At 38.2% G+C, this 24,285-nt stretch overlaps 1 protein-coding gene across 2 annotated transcripts in view; it reads right to left on the bottom strand.

Moving 5' to 3' along the window:
- The window catches only part of DDX31 (DEAD-box helicase 31), an 80,792-nt gene that overhangs the window by 24,578 nt on the left and 31,929 nt on the right, over window positions 1-24,285 (bottom strand). Inside the window, exons 15-18 of one of the 2 annotated variants that reach the window (XM_037797462.1) lie at window positions 21,250-21,300; window positions 19,516-19,655; window positions 14,452-14,533; window positions 3,654-3,765 (exon numbers count right to left, since the gene is read on the bottom strand). In XM_037797462.1, the coding sequence (XP_037653390.1) occupies window positions 3,654-3,765; window positions 14,452-14,533; window positions 19,516-19,655; window positions 21,250-21,300 (385 nt within the window). The remainder of the gene's footprint in view (window positions 1-3,653; window positions 3,766-14,451; window positions 14,534-19,515; window positions 19,656-21,249; window positions 21,301-24,285) is intronic. The other variant, XR_005210643.1, reaches the window with a different exon arrangement.

Below are 24,285 nucleotides of genomic sequence, written 5' to 3'. Positions count from 1 at the left end.
AACTTACGTTATTTTTAACACTTGAATCTCTAGCTAAAAGATACAAGAAATGAGAGGAAAAAAGTTGGTAATTGCTTCTGGAAACTTAAAATAGTTAAAAGCTAGTTATTAACAATGACTGGTTCAGAAAACGTAAAACGATGGGAGAAAATATTTGGAAACCACACATCTGTAAAGGGTTTACTATCCAGAAAATATAAAGAAATCCCTCAACTCATCAATAAAAAGACAAACACCCAATTAAAAAATGGGCAAAAGACCTAAACAGTTCCTCTAAAGAAGATATACAAATGGTCAAAAAGTATATGAAAAGATGCTTAACATCATCAGCCATTAGGGAAATGTGAATTAAAACCACAATGAGACACCATTTCACACCTTATTTTAAACAGTAGAATGGCTACTATTAAAAAAAAAAATAAAGGAAAATTACAAGTGTTGGAGAGGATGTGGAGAAATAGGGGCACCCATTTATGATGATGGGAATGAAAAGCTGTGCAGCTGCTACGAAAAGCAGTTTAGCAGTTCCTCAGAAAGTTAAGTATAGATTTACCAAATGACCCAGCAATCCCGCTACTAGGTATATACTCAAAAGAACTGAAAGCAGGGACTTGGACAGATATTTGCACACCGATGGTCATAGTATTATTTACAATTGTCAAAAAGCAGAAGCAACCCAAATGTCCATTAATCGATGATAAATGTGGTATATACACACAATGGTATATTATTCAGCTATAAAAAGGAATGCAGCTCTGAAACATGTGACAAAATGGATAAACTTTGAAGACATTATGTTAAGTGAAATAAGCCAGACACAAAAGGACAAATACTGCATGATCTCACTGATATGAAATAATTAGAATAAACAAATTCACAGACTCAGAAACCAAAAAAGAGGTTTCCAGGGGTGGGTGTGGGGTAGGAAATGGGGAGTTAATGCTTAACTGATACAGAGTTTCTGTTAAGGGTGATAGAAAAGTTTTAGTAATGGATGGTGGTAACAGTAGCATAACATCATGAATGTAATTAACAGCCCTGAATTATATATTTGAATGTAATTAAAGGGGAAATGTTAGGCTGTATATATGTTACTAGAATAAAAATTTAAAAAAACAAAAAACAAAATCCATGGAATTGCACAACACAGTGAACCCTAAGTTAAGCTATGGACTATAGTTAATAGCACAATTATAAAGAGGTGCTTTCATCAATTATAACAAATGTACCACAATGCAAAGTGTTAATAATAGGGTGGTATATAACCCTGTATTTTTTGTATGATTGTTCGATAAACCCAAATCTCCAATAATTAAACAGAAAAGAAAACAAACGAACAAAAAAAATGAAGAAAAGAAAATGCAAAAGGAAAACAAATGTATATCTGGCCCAGTTTCCAACTAGTTTTCTGACATAAAGGCAAAAGCCAGCTGCTTTGTTAATTATTCATGAGGTGGATTCTGAAATGGCATAAAAGGGAAGCAAGTCAGTAGTGGGAAATTTACATATGCAGATTGAAATACAAAAGACAGTATCAACTTTGGGGTACAGTAGCTGTTCCTATGTTGTGAACTCAATACTTTCAGGGTGGCAAATATGCACTCATTCCCCTAAACCTCTAGATTTGGCAATCCTGAGAAAGAGGAAAGAAAATAATAGTGGAGAATTTTATACTAAAGTGGGGTGACTGAGATCTACCGTAGCTGGTTTAGTCACAGGCCATCACCAATCTGGTGTGGACATCAATTAACAGATAAAAGAAATGATATTTTTATTTCCTTCACAGTACATAAACTTTGGGGAGTAGCCCCATTCTGATATTCTTTAAACAGAAGACAAGTAACTCTGCTTGTTTCCTGGTATCAACAAGTTCAGTGGTGACAATGATGAGAGAAAACTCAAAACCCCATTCTCTAAAGATTACTCAGGATAATGTGTACTCCAATGACCTCTGAAATAGTTGTAATCACAACCAGAATACCCAAAATGCCTCTGACTGACACCAAAATCCAAGACAAAGATTATGGTGCGGGTTTAATGTATTTAATTCTTTTTATTGTATCTTTGTTATTAACCTGAAATTCAGCAGCCCAACATCTAGTTACGTAACACACAGCAAGCAGAGTTTGCCTAATTTTCAGCAAATGAACAAACTCTGTAAAGTTACATTGTGCAAAATATTCTATTCCTCTTGAGAGATGCATTTCAGTACTTCTTTAAAGGTAAGTTCTCAGCAAAAACCCTTAGGAATTGCATAATTTCACTTTAGGGAAATGCTGGAACAGAACATTATTTTTTTAAAAAGTCTAGAAGGATACACTAATTATGTATCAGTAGTCTATGGGGAAATTACTGGGAACTTTTGGCCTTTCGACCCTGTGCAGTTCTGATTTGCTCGAGTTTTATGACTACAAACAAGGATTATTTTTATAAAGTACTAAGGTATATAATAGGTACTCAAAAAATATTTGCTGACTAATCTGTTTTTATCATCTATTTCCTGGACCTAACCGGTCTCCCAGCTTTTACCCTTTTCCCCTAGAGTCCAACAGCAGCCAGATATCGTCCCTAATTTATGTCAGATCGTGTCACATCTCTGCTCAAAGCCCTCCAAAGGCTCCCATTTTACTGAGGGTAAAACCTACAGTCCTTAGGAAAGCCTCCAAGCCCTACATGATCTGCCTCCTTTGACTCCTTCCCTCCTTCCGGCCACATAGCCTTCCTTGAGTTCCTCGTAGGATGTTTCTGCTGCCTGGAATGCCCTTTCTTCAGAGCTGCATGGGTCATCCCTCTTCAGGCTTTTGCTCAAGTATTACATTCACAATGAGGCTCACTCTAACCCCCTATTTAAAATGCACTCTGCCCTGCCACCTCCTTGATCTCCCATACCCTGCTCTATTTTTTCTCATAGCTCTTAGCACCTTTTAATTGAATATCTAATTTATTTATTTATTACATTTACGCTCATTGTTTGGCCACCCCAACCACGAGAATGTTAGCTTCATTCATTCAAGAAACAGAACATTCCACTATTTTAAAGAAGTATCAGCTATTATGAGTCCCCTTCCCCCATGCACTGCTCACTGCTTAAAGTGAACTAAGTCTGCATTTAATGCTTGATGATCCCAGGAGCCAATTTATCCTATCAAGGGTCTGAATATTAATATCTAACTCTCTTGTAAATTTCCTGTGAATTGAGTTCATGATCTATGGTCCTTCCCCAGCACGGCTTTTTGTTTTCCTTTGTACCTTCAAATAGGAACCGCTAGGTTTAATTTTTCCAGCCCTTATCTTCATCCCTAATTTCCATCTTTACAACTACTTATACTGACATGTTGTATCTTTTCTATCTGGTTTTCAAAGAAAGAGAAAAACAGATCTCTAAGATTCAAGTTGTTGGGTCAAAGTTCTAGTCCTGATATAAGCCAAGATAAAGTCTCATTTGTACAAAACATGGGGACGGATGAAATTAACATTTAATATCAATTTAAAGCCTTCCGTGCCTGCTTCCAAACCCTGCAGAATTACAGAGACTGAAAGCTTTTGCTGGTGAGCAGAGTCCTGGTTGGCCTCTCAACCCATTTGGGGGTATGTGGGTTGGGGGGAGCTCTCCTGGGCTATTCATTCTATAATCACCTAAGAAATCTACTGACCTTTCTTTGCCCAGGAGACCCTCTTCTCACTGGAGTGCACGTAATCTTCAAATACTGTCTGCAAGACTGTGGCTTGCTCGCGGATTTGGTGGGGGCCAACAGCATGGGATTTCTGGGAGGGTGACGGAAGGATTAAAGGAGAGACAGAGTCAGAATGAGGAATAATGAAGCAGTTTATAATAGATTTAATAACAGTAAAATCACACAGTGAGCACCCAGGGGCCAACAAGTGTAATCCTTTCAATATTACTAGGGGAAAAAAAAGGGAGCTATAAAGATGTTAAAGACAAGCAAAGATGAGGATGGTTTTGTGAAGGAGCAGATAGGTTCTCTTTATTTATTTATTTACTTACCAACGTTTTCTTCCTGGCCTCTTATCATTTATGTTCAGAATGAGACCATTGGAGACATTCTGGTATTTCCCGGAGTCCAACTCAGGCATTTAAAATGCCACTGAACACAAGCTGTTTTTGAATGAATCTTGTGGCTTTTACTCAGGCCTTATATCTTTTCCATTCCCTCACAATTATCAATGGAACACTGACAGTTCCTCTCCATGAGCATTCAACAATGACTTGCCTAAAATTCAGCCTTAAAAAGTTACTCCTATCCTCGAATTTCAGAGCATACTTTCTTAATTCCTAGAGAGGTCCAGGCTTTTCAGTGTTTCAGATTCATTCATTCAGCCCACAACCAAAGAGTGCCTACAATGTGTTGAGTTCCCAAGAACCCATTAAGAAGCTGGCCATTCTAGCAAACCATATTCAAAAAAGATCACCTGGATCTTTGCAGCAATCTGTCCCTTTGTAAGATGTAACATCTGTGTGCACTGAAAGACCCTACAGATGGAAAATATTAATAAAATATAAAATTATTTTTTCATCCTTTAACAGTCCCAGAGAAAAGAGTTCCTTTCATTATATCCCCAATAAGAACTAGTGTTGTTTTCTAAATCTTAAACAAGAACGCCTTCTATTGATTGTAAAAATGAGATTCAAAAGTACATAGTTCCTCCAGCCCAATTTGGCTATTGTGTGTCCCCAAACAATGCTGAACACCGTTGGTGTTAGTAAGTCACCACCCTCCATGTGGGGCACCAAGAAAAAAGCAGTGTGAGATCCAGTTCACGCTTCTTTTAACGGGGTGCAAGTGCCTGTTGTCAGGCTAACTATGCCTAACCTAAACTCACACGAGTTTCTCTTTTGCTTTCAAGGCTGCCAGAGAAGGAACAAAGGGAAGAGAAAAGGCCTCATTCTTTGGATCGACGTTCATCTCTGTATTAATAGAGACTTAACAACCTAAAAATGTTTTTAGTTTAGTCAAATCATTCCTGCTACCTGTTTGGTTGATGACAGTCTAGCTGATTTCACAGTACATGCCCCCCTGAGGGTTTTATCCGTTAAAATGTCAGGAGAAAAGTCACCCAGGGGCTGTGTTACGAAAGTGGACATTTGCTATTGTCATTAACAAGGATTTTTTTTTTTACCCTCTTAACTGATGTGAAATGCAAACTTTTTTTTTCCTGCTCTTCTTTCATTAAGCCACCTCAGCAGCACAACTGTCACCTTCCCTGCGTTTTTTTTAATATGAATGTGAAATTAGCGAAGATGCCCTTTCCCCTGGCGGACAGAATCCTCTGTTATTAAAAAGTAAAGCACTTTAATAATGAAAACTTTTTCCTCTTTTTCCTGTGTTTTAACTGTTTAAAATTAATGAGAAGGGCAGAATGGTTGTCAAAGCGATATTGAAAGCTGGGCAGCCAGGACCGAATAAGCACAAAAATCCCTCTAGAGTGTTAAATAAACAGAGCTCCAGCCCTCTCCGAATCCCTCTGTTGGTTATTGTATACATTCTGTAACAGCTCTCAGAATAGATCTGAGAGCCAGGGAGGCAGAGAGGTTTCAGAATTCCAATAAAGGCCTCAAATTAAAGACAGCCTGGTGCGAATTCCAGGAGAAAATTAAAGAGATCTCAAGCTTAAGTGACAGGTGACTTGCTTCTGTGTCATAACTGTCAGGGGATTTAGTGATAATATGGCAATATATTACAAAGGGCTTTTCTTATTCCCCCCTTTAGGTTTCAAAATGAGGCATCTTTTCTTTCCAACCAAAAAAATTACATATACACATATATAATATGAGTGTGCATACAAGTGCAGTATGTAGAAAAAAAGTGATAAAACTAGGTTCATACGTCTGAAATGAGGCTAGTTTTAGTAAAATGTAAGAAAAAGTTAATGGCAGAAAACATAAGATACTTAGGTAGAAGCATTTCTTACTCCTCTCACCCCTACTTCCAGAAGTACTTTATTTAAAAATTGCCCCTCTGGAGAATGAATGAGGTATTTTCAGTTGTTTTCTGGGGAGGGACAGTCTAAATTTAAACTGAAGACAGAGTGGGGCAGAGTTAGGCAGCACCATCTCCAGCCCCAGACAGGGAAAATCTTTCTGTAATGAGAACGGGTCAAACCCCTGAAGGCACATGAATACCCCGCAGGACTAGCTCTCCCACCCTCAAAGACACGCACATTCAGCAGTAGTTAATGAAGTTAACTTGCAACCAATGGACCATGGGTAGTTTAGAAAATACACTCCCAACATTCTATAAGCACTTAATATTCCTTTGTCTGTAAACTACTGATTTTGAAAAGACAATCAAGAAGGACTAATCAAGTGGCTACTGATTTTAACATCTCACAATGCCAGTGAAATTTTTTGTTGATAAGTTTACAGGCATATTTCATAGGACAAAAAGGCTTATAGGAAAAACATGTTTTGGTGTGTATGCTTGTGTGCATATATTCGAAGATGAAAATTTCACACTTATCAAAGAGCAACAGATGAGTCTGGGATAACTAGGCCAAACAACTCTTGTAAAAGTTTTAGGTGGTAGCAGTGGTGGAAGCATTGTGCCTTGTTATCACCAACTTCCAAGGCATTTTTAAACTAAATGGAAGGATTTTGTTTTAATCACTTTATTGCCAGGCTGAATTTTGCCCTCATGGTCCCTAGAACTGTCTGTGTGCTTCCCAGTAAAGCTGAAAGATCAAATTTATTCTCTTTGTAGGTGGGTGAACATTCACACACCCAGACATAGCTATATATTTTTTATATACCTAAATATGAAATATACATTTTACAGATGCTTCACTTGCTTTCTTTCTGTTCACAGAAGCCCAAAACTGTGTGTGCCAAAGGGACATTTACCATGGACTTCAATTGAGCTGGGTAAGGAAGAGGGGCATTATAATGAGGCGCAGGGGCTAGCATATCTGTATGGCCTAGTTTATCTACCTTGTATCAGTTCATAAGCTAGCAAGAACTGACCAAATTAAGAAGGGCAATTAAGACATACTGTAATGTCTCATGCAAAACAAAAATAGAAGTTGCATCCAGTATCTACTTTATTCTTTTTACCATTCACATGGATCACACATATAAACTACTCTAAGGCCAGATATCCATATGATAATTAGTAATGTAGTCAGTTTTTCTTTTTCCCTTGAATTAAAGTTAAATAAACCTGGTCTTTATCTACATGACATACAGAACTGGTATGATTAACTTAGTTTCTGATGGTAACCAGCTACTTTAGTGTCAGTGAGAGCCTAACTTTGCTTAGTTTTTTATTTTTTAAGATCCCCAAACTTTAAAACATCGAAGAATTCAATTCATTCCTATGCATCAAGCCAGGAGCTCAGTGCCAAGACAATAAGAGCTTCTGCCCCTAAGAACTTACTTTGCTAAGTTCTACACAGTCCAGAACTGTGCAGAGCACTTTATGCTTCCTTTTATTTAATTCTCATAGTCACAGTGACCCTAAAAGATGGGTACCACTGTTTTCCTCATTTTACAGATGAGAAAATGGAGGCTGAAGAGAAGGTAACCTGCCCAAGGTCACATAACTACTAGTTGTGCAGCAAGGTTTCAAACCCAACTCTGTTTGACTCTGAGACCCGGCTCTTAACCAAGATCTTCTAACAGCTCCTCACAAGTCTCAGGAAGTCTCTGAAGTTGGCCTCAACCCAGGGAAAAGGCTTAGGGCCAGAAAAGGGCAGATGTTATAAAAAAAAAAAAATGACTGTGGCTTGTTCTTGAAAGAGGAGAGGGAAATGCAGCTGCTCTGTTCCTTCTTTGGCAAAACGTCCTTCAGGAGGGGTTTAAGGCCCTTCCACAGCTTCCCAGGAGATATGCAGATATACACAATGATCAACTCCCTGGAGAGAAATGATCAGTGCTCCTGGGATAAACACTGACACCAAAGCTGGTCCCAGAAATGGTGTAAGTAAAGACTAGATTTGATCAAACTTTTAATATCTCATTCTGTAATTTTACTGCTTGCTCTTATTTCTGAAGAGTAGGCAGATGTTTATGTTCCACTTACGATACAGCAAAAAAGGCACTGGGTTTCATGCCACAAAGACTGGGCTTTAATCTCACATCTGCTAATAAATCATATGACTATGATGTCAATAATAGTAATAATAATAATAATGAATAATAATAACAATAATATAAAATACCATTCAGTACTGAGCATTGTATTTGGGGCTTCAGAGGTATTTCTCACTCAATCCTCTAATCTCCCTATTGAAAGAATACTATTATCTCCATTTACATGCAAAGAACTGAAAATTCAGTACTTGTCCAAAGTTACATAGCTGGTAAGTGGCAGATTTGAACTCTAAGGCCATGTTCTTAACCACATGTTACATTACCTCCTCAAATAGTTCCCCACCTCTATGAAACAGTTCTCCATATATTCCCTACTTATCCACATGGTTATCCAGGAGCATAATCATGTATGTTGGGAACATTTTCAATAAATAATCTTAACCAAAAAGAGGGTAACTTTTTAACATGACTATTACATAAATGGGGACGGATCATACCTATACCTACTTAGGCAGTGTCTGGAGTATTGCTAGAGAGGAGTAAGTGTGCCTTCTAGAATTCAGACTAAAATTTCCAATAGTTCCAAAAGTACAGAAGTATGCCTAGACCAATGAGTACCTGTTTGGTGACCAGTCAATTTCCTTGACAACAAAATGTTATTAAGGGATGTTCCAAAGTCTAGTGTGGCTGGGATGTCTAATACAAAATATCACTTGAAATAAATTGCTGATCCTTTAATTATTATTCTTGTTATTTTTGTGTGTGTGGTAATGAAGGTGTCAGGGATTGATTTTGGTGATGACTGCACAACTATGTAATGGTACTGTGAACAATCAAACATACGATTTGTTTTGTATGACTGCATGGTATGTGACTATATCTCAATAAAATGAATTAAAAAAAAAAAAGACTAATAAATCTGCCCCCACAAGACTGCATTAAAGAATATGGCTTTTCTGGGGGATATAATATATCCAAACCCCAAACGGCACACCAGTGGATGGGGTGAGGATAGGGAATGGGAAGTTAAGACTTAAAATACACAGGATTACTATTTGGAATGATGAAAATGTTTTGGTAATGGATGGTGGTGATGGTAGCACAACACTGTGAATGTAATTAACAGTGTATGTATATATATGTATATATATATATTAAAAAGGGAAATGTTAGATTGTTTGTATAGCAACAGAATAAAAAATTTTTAAAATTCCATGGAAGTACACTAAAGGAACAGCAAACTCTCCATGGACTATAGTGAATAGTACAATTATAAAAATGTGTTATCATCAATTGTAACAAACATTCCATACCAATACAAGATGTTCATAATAGGGTAGTACATGGGAATCCTGTATTTTATGCATATCATTTTGTAAATTCATAACTTTTTTAATAAAGAAAAAAAACTTAAGAAAAAAAATAAGTTGTTGATCAATTGAGTCTTAAATAGTTTTTTGTTCACAGGGATCTTTGTAACGGTATCGTTTATTGACCAAATTTCCCCACCTCTATGAAAACGGCTAACATTATCTAATTTAAAAAAAGCAATTTAATTCCATTTTCCTGGATTAGTTAATATCAATGGAGGTATAATGTAGGTATATTAACTATATAGTTAAGTACATGTGCTTTGAAGCAGGAATACCTAATTGAGGGCTAATCATTATTAATGTACCCTTGTGAAATTTCCTCAACTTCTCTAAGCCTCAGCGTCCTCATCTACAAGTTATGACAAATAATACCTACCTTAGAGGGTTGCAATGAGGATTAAATGGGATTGTGCATGTAAAGAGCTTAGCATAGGAGAACCTAAGATGGCAGCTAGGTGAGACAGGGCAAAAAAACACCTCAGTGAAAAATACTAGATAAAAACCAGAAAGTGACCCAGAACATCAGTTCCAGTGATGCACCAGCCGGACAAGGTCTGCTAAATCCACAGGGACTGTGCATTTGGTGAAACCGGGAGTCTGTATTCTGAAACGAGTAAGTGAGCCAGCTGAAAGTCTGGCGGCCACGCTGCAGTGTGGGGAAACCGTGGGTTGGCGGTTGGAGATGGACTAGCTCATTTAAAAAAAAAACAACCCAGGAGCGGCTGTGGATACAACAGGGAGAACCACACAGTGAAGCACAGCGGGAGGGGGCTGTACCAATGCCTCAATGTCTGGCATGGAGGACAGCCCTTCCCACACCCGCTGCTGATTGTCTCAGGGCCAGAGGTGCAGAGGGGAGCCAAAAGGAGAAAGAAACCACGCCCCTTGCAACCATCTCTCTGGCGGACTGGGGACGCTCCTTCCCGGGGCCGGACCCACAGCCCAGAGCCACGCCAAGAAACCCAGTGTGATGGGGAGTGTTTCCCGCAGCACCTCACACGCGCTGCAGTATTGGCTGTGGACAGTGGCCTTTAGTGCACCCACAGCTAACTGTCCCAGAGCTGGGAAGGCGGAGCTGTGTGGAAAGGGGGAAATTAACACGCCCCAATCAACCATCTTTACATTAGGCTGGGAATGCCCCTGCATGGCCCGGAGGCCAAGGGCTTCCCTGGAGGGCCAGCACGCACTTGTGATGAGGCACAACCTTCCCTCAGCAGAGGTCCTGGAAGAGTATGGCTGAGAAGGGGGACCCACTTGGAAATTCCAGGGACCCTACGCCAATACCAAGGACTTGTGGGTCAGCGGCAGAGACAATCTGTGGCAAGACTGAAATGAAGGCTTAGACTCTTGCAACAGCCTTAAATCTCTGGCCAGGAACACCTGGGAGGTTTGATTATCAAAGCTGCCCTGCCTCCCTAACCACCCAGACACACGCCGCACATTCAGGGCAGACAGCTCCAACAACACACTCAAACTTAGTGCACCAATTGAAACCCACAAGAATCAGATCCCCACAGACCACAAAGACAAAGTTGGGGAGAACTGACTTGAGTGGAATAGGTGACTTGCAGACGCCATCTGCTGGTTAGTTAGAGAAAGTGTACACCAAGCTGTAGATCTGACAAATTAGAGATTGGTATTTTTTATAACCTGAAAGAACCCTATCAAGTAAAGCAAATGCCAAGAGACAAAAAACAACAGAAAATCTTAAAGCATATGATAAAACCAGATGATACGGAGAACCCAAACCCAAACACCCAAATCAAAAGACCATAAGAGACACAGTACTTGGCACAATTAATCAAAGAACTAGACAGACAACAAGAGCATGGCACAGGATATAAAGGACATGAAGAAGACCCTAGAAGAGCATAAAGAAGAAACTGCAAAAGTAAATTAAAAAATAGATCTTATGGAAATAAAAGAAACCGTTGGCCAAATTAAAAAGACTGGATACTCATAATACAAATTTAGAGGAAGGTGAACAATGAGTCAGTGCCCTAGAGGACCACAGAACGGAAAATGAAAGAACAAAAGAAATAATGGAAAAAAAACTGAAAAATTGAAATGGATCTCAGGGATATGATAGATAAAATAAAACATCCAAATTTAAGACTCATTGGTGTCCCAGAAGGGGAAGAGAAGAGTAAAGGTCTAGAAAGAGTATTCAAAAAAATTGTTGGGGAAAACTTCCCAAACCGTCTACACAATATAAATACACAAAGCATAAATGCCCAGCGAACTTCAAATAGAATAAATCCAAATAAACCCACTCCAAGACATATTCTGATCAGACTCTCAAATACTGAAGAGAAGGAGCAAGTTCTGAAAGCAGCAAGAGAAAAGCAATTCACCACATATGAAGGAAACAACATAAGACCAAGTAGTGACTACTCAGCGGCCACCATGGAGGCGAGAAGGCAGTGGCATGACATATTTAAAATTCTGAGAGAGAAAGATTTCCAACCAAGAATACTTTATCCAGCAAAACTCCTTCAAATTTGAGGGAGAGCTGAAATTTTTCACAGACAAACAAATGCTGAGAGATTTTGCTAATAAAAGACCTGCCCTACTTCAGATACTAAAGGGAGCCCTACTGACAGAGAAACAAAGAAAGGAGAGAGAGATACAGAGAAATTTAACAGACATATATAGAACATTACATCCCAGGTCACCGGGACATACATTCTTCTCTAGTGATCACAGATCTTTCTCCAGAATGGACCATATACTGGGACATAAAACGAGCCTCAATAAATTCAAAAAAAATTTTTTTTAATTTATTCGAAGCACATTCTCTGACCACAATATAATACAAATAGAAGTCAATAACCGTCAGAGACTTGGAGAATTCACAAACACCTGGAGGGTAAAAATGAGGGGGAGATGAAAACACTCCCGGATAATCAAAAGCTGAGGGACTTCATCACCAGTAGATCAGTTCTATAAGAAATGCTAAAGGGAGTTGAGCAGCCTGAAAGGAAGGGACACTAAACAATTGACTGAAACACATGAAGAAATAAAGATTTCCAGTAAAGATCACATGTTAAATATAAATATCAATACTACTGTATTTTTGATTTGTAACTCCACTATTTACTTCCCACAGGATCTAAAATACATAAACTGTAATGACAAATCAGTGATTTTGGACTCCATGTAAAATATGTAATTTTTGACAAGAACTACATAAAGGTGGGGGAATGGTGGAGTATAGGAACATAGTTTATGTGTCCTACTGAAGTTAAGTTGGTGTAAAAGAAAAACAAGATTGTTATAGATTTAAGAGGTTAAATTTAAGCCCAACGGTAAACACAAAGAAAGTGTCAGAGAATATGATCATAGAGATGAAAAGTAGAGTATGGGTTACGAGAAGTGGGGGAAGGGGCAATGGGGAGTTAAGAAATGAGTGTAGGGTTTCTGTTTGGGGTGAAGGGAAATTTCTAGTAATGGACGGTGGGAAGGTGATAGCATTGCAACATTCTAAATGTGATTAATTCCACTAATGGAATGCTAGGGAGGGGTTGGAACAGGAAGATTTAGACTGTATATATGTTTCCACAATGGAAAAAAAAAGACATTCTAAATAGATGACAATTAAATGCCAAGGATGATCCTGGATGGGATCTGAGGATGGAGAAGAGGAGGCTGAAAGGGACACAGATAGGACATAAGAAAAAAAAAAAAAGGAAATACAGAAGGTAAGCTTTGCATCAATGTTGAATTTCTTGAACTTCTTAGCTGCACTTAATGGGATTGCATAAAAGAATGTTCTTGTTCACGGGAAATGTATATGTGAATTATATTATTTGTTCAAAGATGTGTGCAGCTTGCTCTCATATGTTCAGAAGACAGAGCAATAGATGATGGATGATAGATAGGGAGGGAAGGAGGGAGGGAAAGAAAGCAATGGTGGTGTGACAGGATGATAAAGTTGGTGGATGGGAGTATTGGGGGAGGGGGGTCGGGGTATGCTGGAGTTCTGTGTATCGGATTTGTATTGTTTTGGCAACTGGTCCTGTAAGTTTGAATTTATTTCAAAATAAAATTTAAAAAACAAACAAACAAACAAAAAAAGAGCTCAGCATAGTTCTGGATCCAGAATACATGCTCAGGTAATAGTTATGATTTCCTCAGCTTTGAATTAGATAAATTTCCACAGATACTTTCTAGAACAAGAGAACTTAAGTCAGGGTCAGTCAAATTTAGTCCCTGCCTCAGGGAGAATATTGATCTAAATAAAGACATACTAAAGCATAAAAAAACTCTTAAGCTTGAACTACTTGGTTTTGATTTTCCACTCTATCCTCAGGCATAAGAAAACAAACGTAAAATATTCAAACAACTAATATTTCAACAGAAAAGAGTTCATAGAGCAACACTGTATGTATATTTATATACATACAGTATATAAATATATGTATATGCAATATACTGAGTCATGTGTTGGGGAAATGAATGCCTAGCACAGGTGAAGCCTCGGAAAAGCAGGGCTGCCTGCAACTGTTCAGGGTTTCCATATGGAACTGCATGGATAATAAAAATTTTTCTTTTTAATGATCTCAACTTTACTCTTCTTCTGTGTATAGTGTACCACATTAAAAAATGGATGTACTAAGTGTGTCTGAAAGGAGACACAGAGATATTTATTTTTTCCATACTGCCTTGGATGAATGAGTCTAGTCAGTTGTCCTTGTTGATAATCTGGAGAGGGAACACCAGGGTTGAGCTATAATGCTGCCTCCAAACTCATTCTGGCCTAGATCACCTTTCTGGGAAGCCTGCTGCTGTATGGCAAACTTCCAGAATGGACTATAGCCCATTAACTGGATAGGATCAGCAAGCACATCCAGAAGCAAAGAAGAGAAAAAACTCAATGAAGATTTGGCCACATCTAATTTTAATAATCCTTAAAATACAGGTTTTGCCTGATGGAAGAAACAGCTAACCTATACGCAAAATCTCTACTACCCCAAATCAAGAAATGAGTCATGTCTGTTAGCAGCAAGCACAAAAAACAATAAAACTTACTTGGTTTCCCCATCGTCTTCCTTTAAAACAATCATTCCTTGTCAAAACAGACAAAATATCTTCCATCTTAATCTCAGAAATACTGTAAAAGGAAAGGTATACATCAAGGTAAACTTTTTATTCCTTTAAAAACACCCCACATCTTGATGCATAAAACTGGCCTGTTTTCAAGCTAATAACACATAAATTAGAAACTACAACTTTGCAGGAAAGGGAACATTTTTCTAAATATTTAGGAATCTAGAAGGAAGAGGACTTTTATGATGTTACAGGGCCACATAGGGCAATATTCCTGACAATTTCCTTCCTTCCTGATGGATTTAAAATATACTACATTTAGAATTTCCTTTATAGGGGTCATGTCATTATTTCTTAATAAATCTTGAATATATAAGTAGGCTTGCTTATTGGTATACTATTTCGATTTCAGTAGAAGTTGACAAAATAAACATTTCAGATGGTCCTTTTAATTCCATACTTAGAAAAAAAAATGGTGGCTAAAGATCCTTAACTACTGAGTTAACACCTCAGTGAAGGTTAACAAGTGAACAAAGCCTCTTCTTTACAGGACCAGTGCTATCTTATTCTACCCTGGAGTATCTTCCTACTCTTGTTCTCTTAATTATTAAGGCTTGAGAACCAAGTGATCTCTGATGAAGCCAGAGTTATGTGCAAACTGCTGAAAAGGGGATTCAGACTTCCACTTATGAGCAGCAGCCATAAGGAGCCAGAGCAAAATACTTCAACCTATCTACAGGTGGAAAGTCTATGCTTCACCCAAGTGTCTGTTAGGTCACAGCCTTTGAAAATGGGAAGCAGGTAGAGAATCACGTATTACAGACTAAGGAGGAAATATGAGCTGTTGAAAACCTACTTCCCAGGGAGAAAGGGAAATGGAAAGAGGAGTTCTGCGGGAGAAAAAACCCATCAAAAGACAAAATGAACTTTTTGCATGTTGTTTTTTTTTGAAAAATGTAAGCAAATTAAAACATGAATGGCAATCCCTCATGTGGGAGAAGACAATTCCTCCCCTTTCCCCCAAAGGTTATTCTGATGAACCTATAAATGAAAATGTCAAGTCTTTGACAGTAATTTACCTGAAATATGTCATCTCTTCCCTGAACACCCCTAGCCCCCCTCCCCACGTTCTCTGTCTCTGCTGCCAGGTCATAGCCCCATGGGTATTCAAGATCTTTTTACAGCACTAAGAGTGAACTGGAGAAGGTAGAGGATGTACTGAAAGGGTAGGAGTCAGAGAGAAAATGCTCATGAATTCATAGAAAATCTATTTTTCACTTGAGAAAGAAATAGTATGGCTACTGAATTTACTTCTTTTTTATGTCTGGAAATCTGAAGGAAGGTGAAAATATGGCCCAACTCTATTTCCTTCTTTCTCTATCTGATTTGACTCTGTGACTTTTTTTCTTCAGAAGAAAAGAGGAAAAATGCAAAAGTAAAAGAAACATAAGAATTTGGAGTGAAATCTTGTGGGAGGAAAAAGAAAAAAATAGGGCCACTCACAGTCAGGAATACAAAAAAAACTAAATATGCCAGAGAAAGGCACTGTTTTCTTAAACACATAGAAGTACTGGTATTCCAGCCAGCGCAGGGCTTGCTGTTGTGTCCGTAGGGCAGTGCTGTGGGACCATACACCCTAAGTGAACAGGAGCTGAGAATGAGCTGGAGTGACTTACAGTTTCAAAGGGCTTTCTTCCTATTCCTAAGAAATCATTTCTTCTGAGGAACAAAGCAATTCTACTCTGATTATTTATGGCTCTATTAAGAGACATGAATCACCCCACCTTACAAGGAAAAGAGATACACAAATAAATTCAGGGAAAACTGTCTTATGCCTGATCTAAGAAATATATGTTTTGACAAAGCAGTTATATTTTAATAAACCAATGACGACTTTCATTAGAAACACATTTAAAGGGAAGGTGGAAAAAAGTTAAGAAGTTGGCATATACAAAGAAGTTGAAAGGACGCAGAAGCAAGGTTGTGAGCATTTAGACAGAGGCGGCAAATGCCCAGGGTACCAGTCTCTTGCCCTGCCTGCTAAATTAAATTGTCAGGGTTAGTTCTGCAGTACTCAGTGTATGAAGGCAGGCGGCAATTTGTTGTGATGGCCCTCGCTGCCGAGGGCCTCAGCCTGCCTTTCTGAATCTTCTCTGTAATTCATCAGCCACCCCAGCATCCTGCTGCCTGGCTCTCTTGCTCTCATGCACAAAACATACACACACTTCTTCCTTCATTTTTTAACGCTTAGGAGCATACCTTTTAGATTCCAAAAATATTCAAGTCTCCTTTTCACTGCACACTTTGCAACTAGTTATCAGATTCAAAATTTTTTTTGTATTAAGCCAAAGAAACAGTCTATATATAGATAACCAATGTACAGCCCTTCCTCAAACAGAAATAGCAAAGCACAATACACAGCTATAACTTAAGAGAAGATTCTGATATTTATCTAGGTTTATTACAGCTAGCCCAGGGAAGCAGTCAGTAGTTCAGGCATAGAATATCTGAAGAGGTGCATTTTCAGGACAGAAATAAGGAAGGACAGACTAGTATGTGACCCTTTACCTCCTTAAATGAATATGCTGAAATAACCCTGTGTATATTCTCCCCCTAAAAGATGAAAATATTTTCCCTTCAGCATTTCCCTATCTTTATTCTCTCAACTTCCTCTCCAAGACATGAGCTGTATCCTTTTTTAGTGTGAAAATTATACCAAATTTCACATGTATGTAGCATACTTCTTTTCAAATGGAGATCATCACTGAGGACTACCTTATATTTTATATCTTTAGAATATACCTGGTTCACTGATAGTGTTTCTGCTAATTATTATTTCCCCTTTTTCAATTTTAGGTTTATATTTGAGCTTTTCATAGACATCAACTTACATGGGTTTACTAAAGAAAAAATAAGAGAGCAGAGAAAGACAGAGGCATTAGAAAATTACTGTTAACTCTGGCATTAGAAAATTACCATTCAATTTCATAACTGTTATCACTTAGTTTTCTGAGGAGACCACGTCAAAGTGAATGACAATGGAAAGACATCCAGAGAGCCGATGGCAGAAAGGAAAGGCAGAATGTGAAGTTGTGGGTTTAGAATGGAAGAGGGAGAGAAGCTGTAGAAAGATAAGACTTTTAAGGTGCAGTGATTAAATTTTCTAAGCATTCTGAAAATGCTTTCTATACATACACAAATTCCTTGAGAGAAAAAAGTTAACAACATTGTGATGGGCTTTAAACCTATGAGAACGAGGTAAGGGAAGAAAAGAGAACAGTTGTATCATTTCAATTCTAGGAGTATTTCTTCAGTACACCTTGTAGGGTGCCAGTCGAGACACTGAAAGGGCCACAAAGAGAAGTGGAAGGCAGCCTCCAGTCTCAGGGAACTTAAAAGCCAGCTGGAAATAAAGCTCTCGGTGAACAGTGACTGACTGCATGAGATTCCTCTCACAAATAAGGTAAACGATGCACATTTTCAAGAAACAAATAAAAGCCACTCTTTCAATTGACAAAACTGTAATAAGGTAAGAGACACATTAAATAAAAGGGAAGCCCAAATCACCTATTGAAATTATTACCTGATTCATCAGTGTTCCTGCCTCCCCTGCCATTAAGGATATAAAGCACATTTTCTGAACAAGCCTCATTCCACAAACGTTTACACAAACAACCTTGAAAGAGTTTTGAAAGTCTTACCAGAGTAAGAGAGAGAGTTCTACAGGGTGGAAAAAATGGCAGGTACTGGCAGGAACAGCTACCTACAGCTCTTCTAAATGGGTGGCCTGCACTTATCCTGCAGTACCCACCCCCTGCCCCTCCCTAGACCAGATTCCCATGCCATCTGTTTGGACATTTCAGTTAAGATGTATAACACAATGATTTTTCCAGCTCTATACTTAAGGGGAAAAAAAAAGACTTGTCGTTTTATTTTATTTGCTGTTTTACATAAATCATAGGACTAAGCAAGGGAAAAAACAAGAAATAAGACAATCATATTAGCAACGCAGGTGAATCGTATGCTAATGTTACCGCATCCTCTGTAAGCAGCACCTGAGCAGCCACACTTCCCCACATGGTGTATATTAGGTCTTGTCACCTTGGTCATACAAATGGCTCTTCCTACACCTCCAAAAATATTTTATCTTTTATTATGCCATGTCTGAATATTAGAAATTCTTTAAAGTAGATTAGTGTGGAAAACCACATGCCTTATGAAGCCTGTTATTAGAACTTGCTACTTCAAGTGCTAGAGATTTTATGGAAACCATGACAAACAAATTATTTTCTTTGGCCCAGGTAAATTATTTCTGGCTTCACGATAATTATTCCTGGCCAAGTCAAGAAGTAACGCTATGGATTTGCTTTCTTTTGTCTTTCTGAAGTGAAACACACAGTCTCATGGATGCCCCTGACTAGCTTTGATGCCACTCCTGAAGCACTCAGTTGAGCCTCCTGGCCTGGGGCTGAACTCTGGAGCTTTATTCAGGGGAATGCGAGGTGCTGCCATTAGATTGTGTGTGCACAAAATGGTGGCTACAAAGTCTTGGTTACTAATATGTAGCATATATTTCAACTGCTCCTAAATTATTCCTTCTCTGAGTTTATCTTCCTAGGGGAGGGGGAATTGCATGATGAGTAAAATGTAGTGATTTTTAAAAAGACAAATCAACTTTAAAGATACAAAGTGTTAATTGTAAGAAATTAAAAATTGTGAATTAAAAAAAAAAAGGTCTTCAAAAGCTGGCTGTGAGGGTTGTGCACATTTATTTTACAGTAAGAGGAAAAACACAGACCTCTATCTTAAGGAAAAACGAAGGGCAACAGAACATTCCATTGCTTTGTCTGGCAATGCAATGAAAATTGTCATGTGCTGATGTTATTAAGGGTTTTAGTTTTTGCCACTGGCTATTCTGGGACTCATTTAGGGATCACAAGGGTTAATGGTTCTTCATCATCTTACAAGGCCCATCCACCTGTAAAAACCGACAGAAAGTTAATTAGGTGAGATCAGCTGAAACCCCTGTTCAGGTTTCTGACTCACTTGATTTTGTGAGAAGCCAACGAGTTGACATATTCTGCCTCTGAAGGAGCCAAAATGAGCAGGCTGCTCCCATGGCAGCCAATCCGGGCAGTTCTTCCAATTCGGTGGATATATTCTGCTGGTGAAGATGGAGCGTTGTACTAAAAAGAGTAACAAAAATGAAGGCATCCATAGATCAAGGGATTACCATTAATTGGAAGTGCAATACCCCTCACCTGCCTCCAGGTATCCCAAGAATTAAATCCTGGTGCTATGGTTACCCTAACACAATCATAAGTAGTCACTCAACCCTGAAACTCCTGGCTTCATTGGAAATAACAAGGCTCTGACATGCAAATATGAACAGTGACCAAGTTTCAGATAAACGAGATGTCTTCTTGTCCCAATAACTCCTTTTTAATTTTATTTCCCTACAGGTCTCCTCATTTTCCTATTTGCATCTTTTCACTGAGGTGACTGTGCAAGGATGAAAATGAAGACAGGTGGAGGTAAATTTTTCCAGGATGACCACATGACCTTGGCCTACTTCCTTGGTAGACAAAGCAGTAGGAGTGAGGCAATAGAGGACACTGGACAGTATAAGGATGAAGGGGGCTGATTTTTGCTGCTGGGCCACGAAGAGTAGGCCCCAGAGCTAGTCCCTATCATCCAGCGGTGGTTCTATTCAGTCCCAATTGAGCTGAGTTGCAACACAGTTGAGAGGCAGGGACATACTTCTGCTCCCATGGAAAGCATTCCTGATGTGGGGAAATAAGCAGACTCTATAACTCAGCAGAACGGATGGTGCACTGTATTTTATGGTTCCTATGGCAATAACCTTGTTATCATTAAAGCTAATAGACCATATATCCGTTCTTCCTTTTTTTCCTTTCCTGCTACATGAATCAAAGATCAGAGGGCCAAGATGAATGTGGTATATGGGAAGCCAGGCATACTAAAGTAATCAATAGTCACAATATAAGAAGACTCTAAGTGATCAATTTTGTGTGTCTGGCCTGTACATTAAAATTATCCTTGCCTTCTTATCTTCAATTTGTTCTGTGGCTAGCAGGAAAGAAGAAACAATGCCTCTAGTCTCAAAACGAGCATCTGTGGTGAGCAGATCAGTTTTTTTACCCAGTGACAGACAGACAATTCCAGTAAAATGTGAATAAACCGTGACTCACTTAAACAAGATACGTATCACGTGGCCCCCACACATATGGGGCTTAAAAATACCACTCTGCAGACTAACAAAAAGAAAAAACAAAACTAAAACCACTAGACTCTAGTGCTAACACCTGTACCCTCTGGCAAAATGTCTAGAGGCTAGAGGTATGTATAAGATCTGTCAGGAACTTAATTGCTCCCTGCAGGTCAATGTACATGGACACAGCTCTCAGGACAGCTGAGCCATCTCCGTTTGGACACAATGAGGCCTCCCAGGGGCCTGGGTAATTCCCATTATTTTCAGATTGTTGAAACTTTGGTTTATGACATGCATTAGTCTGGGAGTGAGGGAGCCTGCTACTTCCCTTATGTGACTGCACATTATGGCTGTTTTGCTGCAGCAGTTTGGTGGGCTGGGTAAAGGAGAGATGTGAGGAGAACTGTGCAGATAAGGTTAGTTGCTGTGTGGTTACCAGGGTAAAAACCCAAAGGGTAATAATAATTATTCTACTTAAAGCCAAGGCAGCTACTCATGATCATACATATTCCTGCCTTGAGCTCACACCTTAACAAGTAAAAAATTACCTGAACAATCCACGTAACTTGAGGGAGATCTAAGCCCCGAGCAGCAACATCCTTCAAAACAGAAAAGAATATGGTTTAGGACTGATTTCTGAACTTTTGGGGGGTCATGGATCCCTTTGATAATCTAATGAAAACTATGGGGGTTCAACCACCCAAAATGCACATGTATACTATTTTGCATACAATTTCAAGGGGTTCATGGACCCACTGAAGTTCGTTTGTGGTTAAAAACTGATTTAGGGGAAAGGTATGACAATCACAACCCACTTTGTTGGAAGAACATAATCTGCAGGTTAGGAAAGCCCGCATTTGTGAGGGTCTTCTACCCAAGAACTTAAACAGTAACTATTAGTTGTGTCATGTAAGAATTCTGAAAACTTCTAGCATGTTTTACTACTTATATATTTATCTGAAAACCACTTTATGATGAATGCATTTGTGGACTATTATTCCCAACCCATGCCTATCAGCAATGCCTAAAATGACATGGCTTTGAGGCATGTTTCTAGAATATGACCCCTCAACGCATTCAGTTGCAGAGGAGGGTTGCAGTTAAGTGTCAAGTGAGGTACTGTCTCTTCTGACAGCTAAATTAAAATGCAGGCCAAACCTATAAATCACTTCAAAGACTTAACCAGAGAGTTGAAAAACTATAAAAGCAATGGAGATTTTTTTTTCTTCCCAGCTGATTGCCACCCAGGGAGCAAAAACTCTCCACTCTTTCTAGACTCTGGCCATTTTGACTGAGAGACCAGAAAATAGGAATCTCCCAGTCTTTAGCAATAAATATGCACTCAGCATTCATCTTCAAGCATAATGGTCATAGCAAGAATATCCAGTCAACATTTATTGAGTACTTATTACTCAGACACTGTGCTGTGCATTTTACCTGCACTGTCTTAACTATTCCTCAAAACAGATAACTCTGTGCAATAGTACTATTATTATCACCATTTAACAGATGAGGAAACCAAGGTTCAGAGAAAGTAACTTGTCCAGGGACATGCAGTTAAAAGGTGGAGGTGGTCCTCAAATGCAGGTCTGCTTTACTTTTCTAAGGCCATATTATATTAAACTGCAGTCCCCCATCAAAAATGATCCTGTGTCTCTCATACACTGCTAGTGAGAATATAAAATGGTGCAAACCTTTATGGATGGGAATTTGGCAGTATCTAGCAAAATGACATATGTACTTAAATACTGAACCAGAACAATCTCACTTCAAAGACACACTGGCAAAAATACAAAATGGTTTATGCACAGCATTTTTTGTAATTGCAATTCTGGAGATAACCCCAATGTCCATCAGCAGGAGACAGGTTGAGTATTATATACCTATAAAAGGAATGAAGATGTCTATGTACCAATACAGAGAAGTCTCTAGGATATATTTTAAGTGTATACAGTACGCTTTTGCTTAAGAAATGGGGGAAATACAAGTATATTTGCTTATATTTATTAAAGAAATAATGGAGGGATAAACCTCAAAGCTTACAAAAAATTACCTATGGGGAGAGAGAGAATGGAGAGGGAAGTAGGGGACAAGGATGGAAGCTGGATGTCCCTGAATGGACCTTTACAATTTGATTCTGAGACTGTATGTTTTGACATAATTGAAAATAAAATTAAACTTTAAAAAGCACAGCAAGTTCTAAAAACTAAAAACAAATGTGTCTAACTGTATTCAAGTTGGTAGCATTATCACATGGGGAAGAATTATTTCAGGTGTCTTTAAAACATACAATTATTTCAAGTGACTTTAAAATAGTCTTTATCCTAAGGACGAAGGAACTATGAAGAAATTTTAAACTCTATTCAGTGAACCCACTGTCCATGTAATACTGGCATTACTTTAAAACTGTTAAATATATTTTAAGATAGAGCAATTAAATATTATTAAAGCAATTATTTAAATGTTGTTAGGAAGCAAGACCTTCAGCATAAAAGAGATTCAGATATAAAATCATAAAATTTAAGTAAAACCCTTACAATTTCAAATTTGAGCTGGAAATAGTGACATCAACTCTTTTTATTCCTTTCTTTCTTAAAAAATTCCTGTTTCCTAACTTTGTCTATTGAAAAGATCTAGAAACAATGTTGACCTAGTAGCAATGAATACCGCCAGCATCCAGATTGTGGTCTTTAAATTCTGTTTTTCACTCAATGGAATTGGGGTCTCAAACAAGAAATATACAGGACATTTTTTCATATCTGAAAGCAAGGAAGCCAACAAAGATCAATGGAAACCATATCAAAATAAACCAGTAGTCAACCTGAGAGACTACCCACTGGCCAAAGATGGAACTATTAGAACAAAAAGAATAATGACTGAAATGGATTGAGACATATCATACAAATAAAAATGATTAGTTTATTATGATAACTCTTTCCCCCAGATTTTTCAGTTTGGAGGATATATGTTAAGATACCAGATTATTATTCTAAAAATTGATAAATAAAGGGAAAGCACCAAATATTTCCCTGCTTTCCATGTACAGACTATATTTCAGGGTAATCAAATATGATGAGGGAAAGGTCTTCTTTATAGGAGAATCATAGGTAGTAAGTGTAGGAGGAATAGAAGAAATAGAAAATTCACTATTTTGCAATCCTTAATGGAATAATGGATCTGGACAGTTATCATTAATGACCACTGAAACCATAAGAAGAAAGGTTAATGAGAAATTTTTAAGGATTAGTCAGGTTGATACCACCTGAATACACTGATTCATTTTAACATCACAAAAATCAGCTGCTACACAATAGGAAGTACAGAGTATCACCTATGACGTATTCTTCCCAGAAATTTTGTCCTATTTATCTGGCTTCTTCAACAACAACAAAATTCAAGGATTAAAAAAAAGGAGGAATAACAGAAGCAAAAATAATACAAAACAATAGCATTAGATGGATGGATAGATCAATAGATAAGTCAACAGACTGAAAAGCCGAGGACCAACACCGGGAATGAGGCTCACCAAAAATGTCAACTGTGGTTATCTCTGGGTGGAAGGATTTAGGATTTTTACTTTTCTC

The sequence above is a fragment of the Choloepus didactylus genome, chromosome 10 (genome assembly GCF_015220235.1).
Source record: "Choloepus didactylus isolate mChoDid1 chromosome 10, mChoDid1.pri, whole genome shotgun sequence".
Taxonomy (NCBI): Eukaryota; Metazoa; Chordata; class Mammalia; order Pilosa; family Megalonychidae; genus Choloepus; species Choloepus didactylus.
Note: the sequence above shows the minus strand (reverse complement) of the source record. Positions and strands in the feature narration are given on the sequence as shown.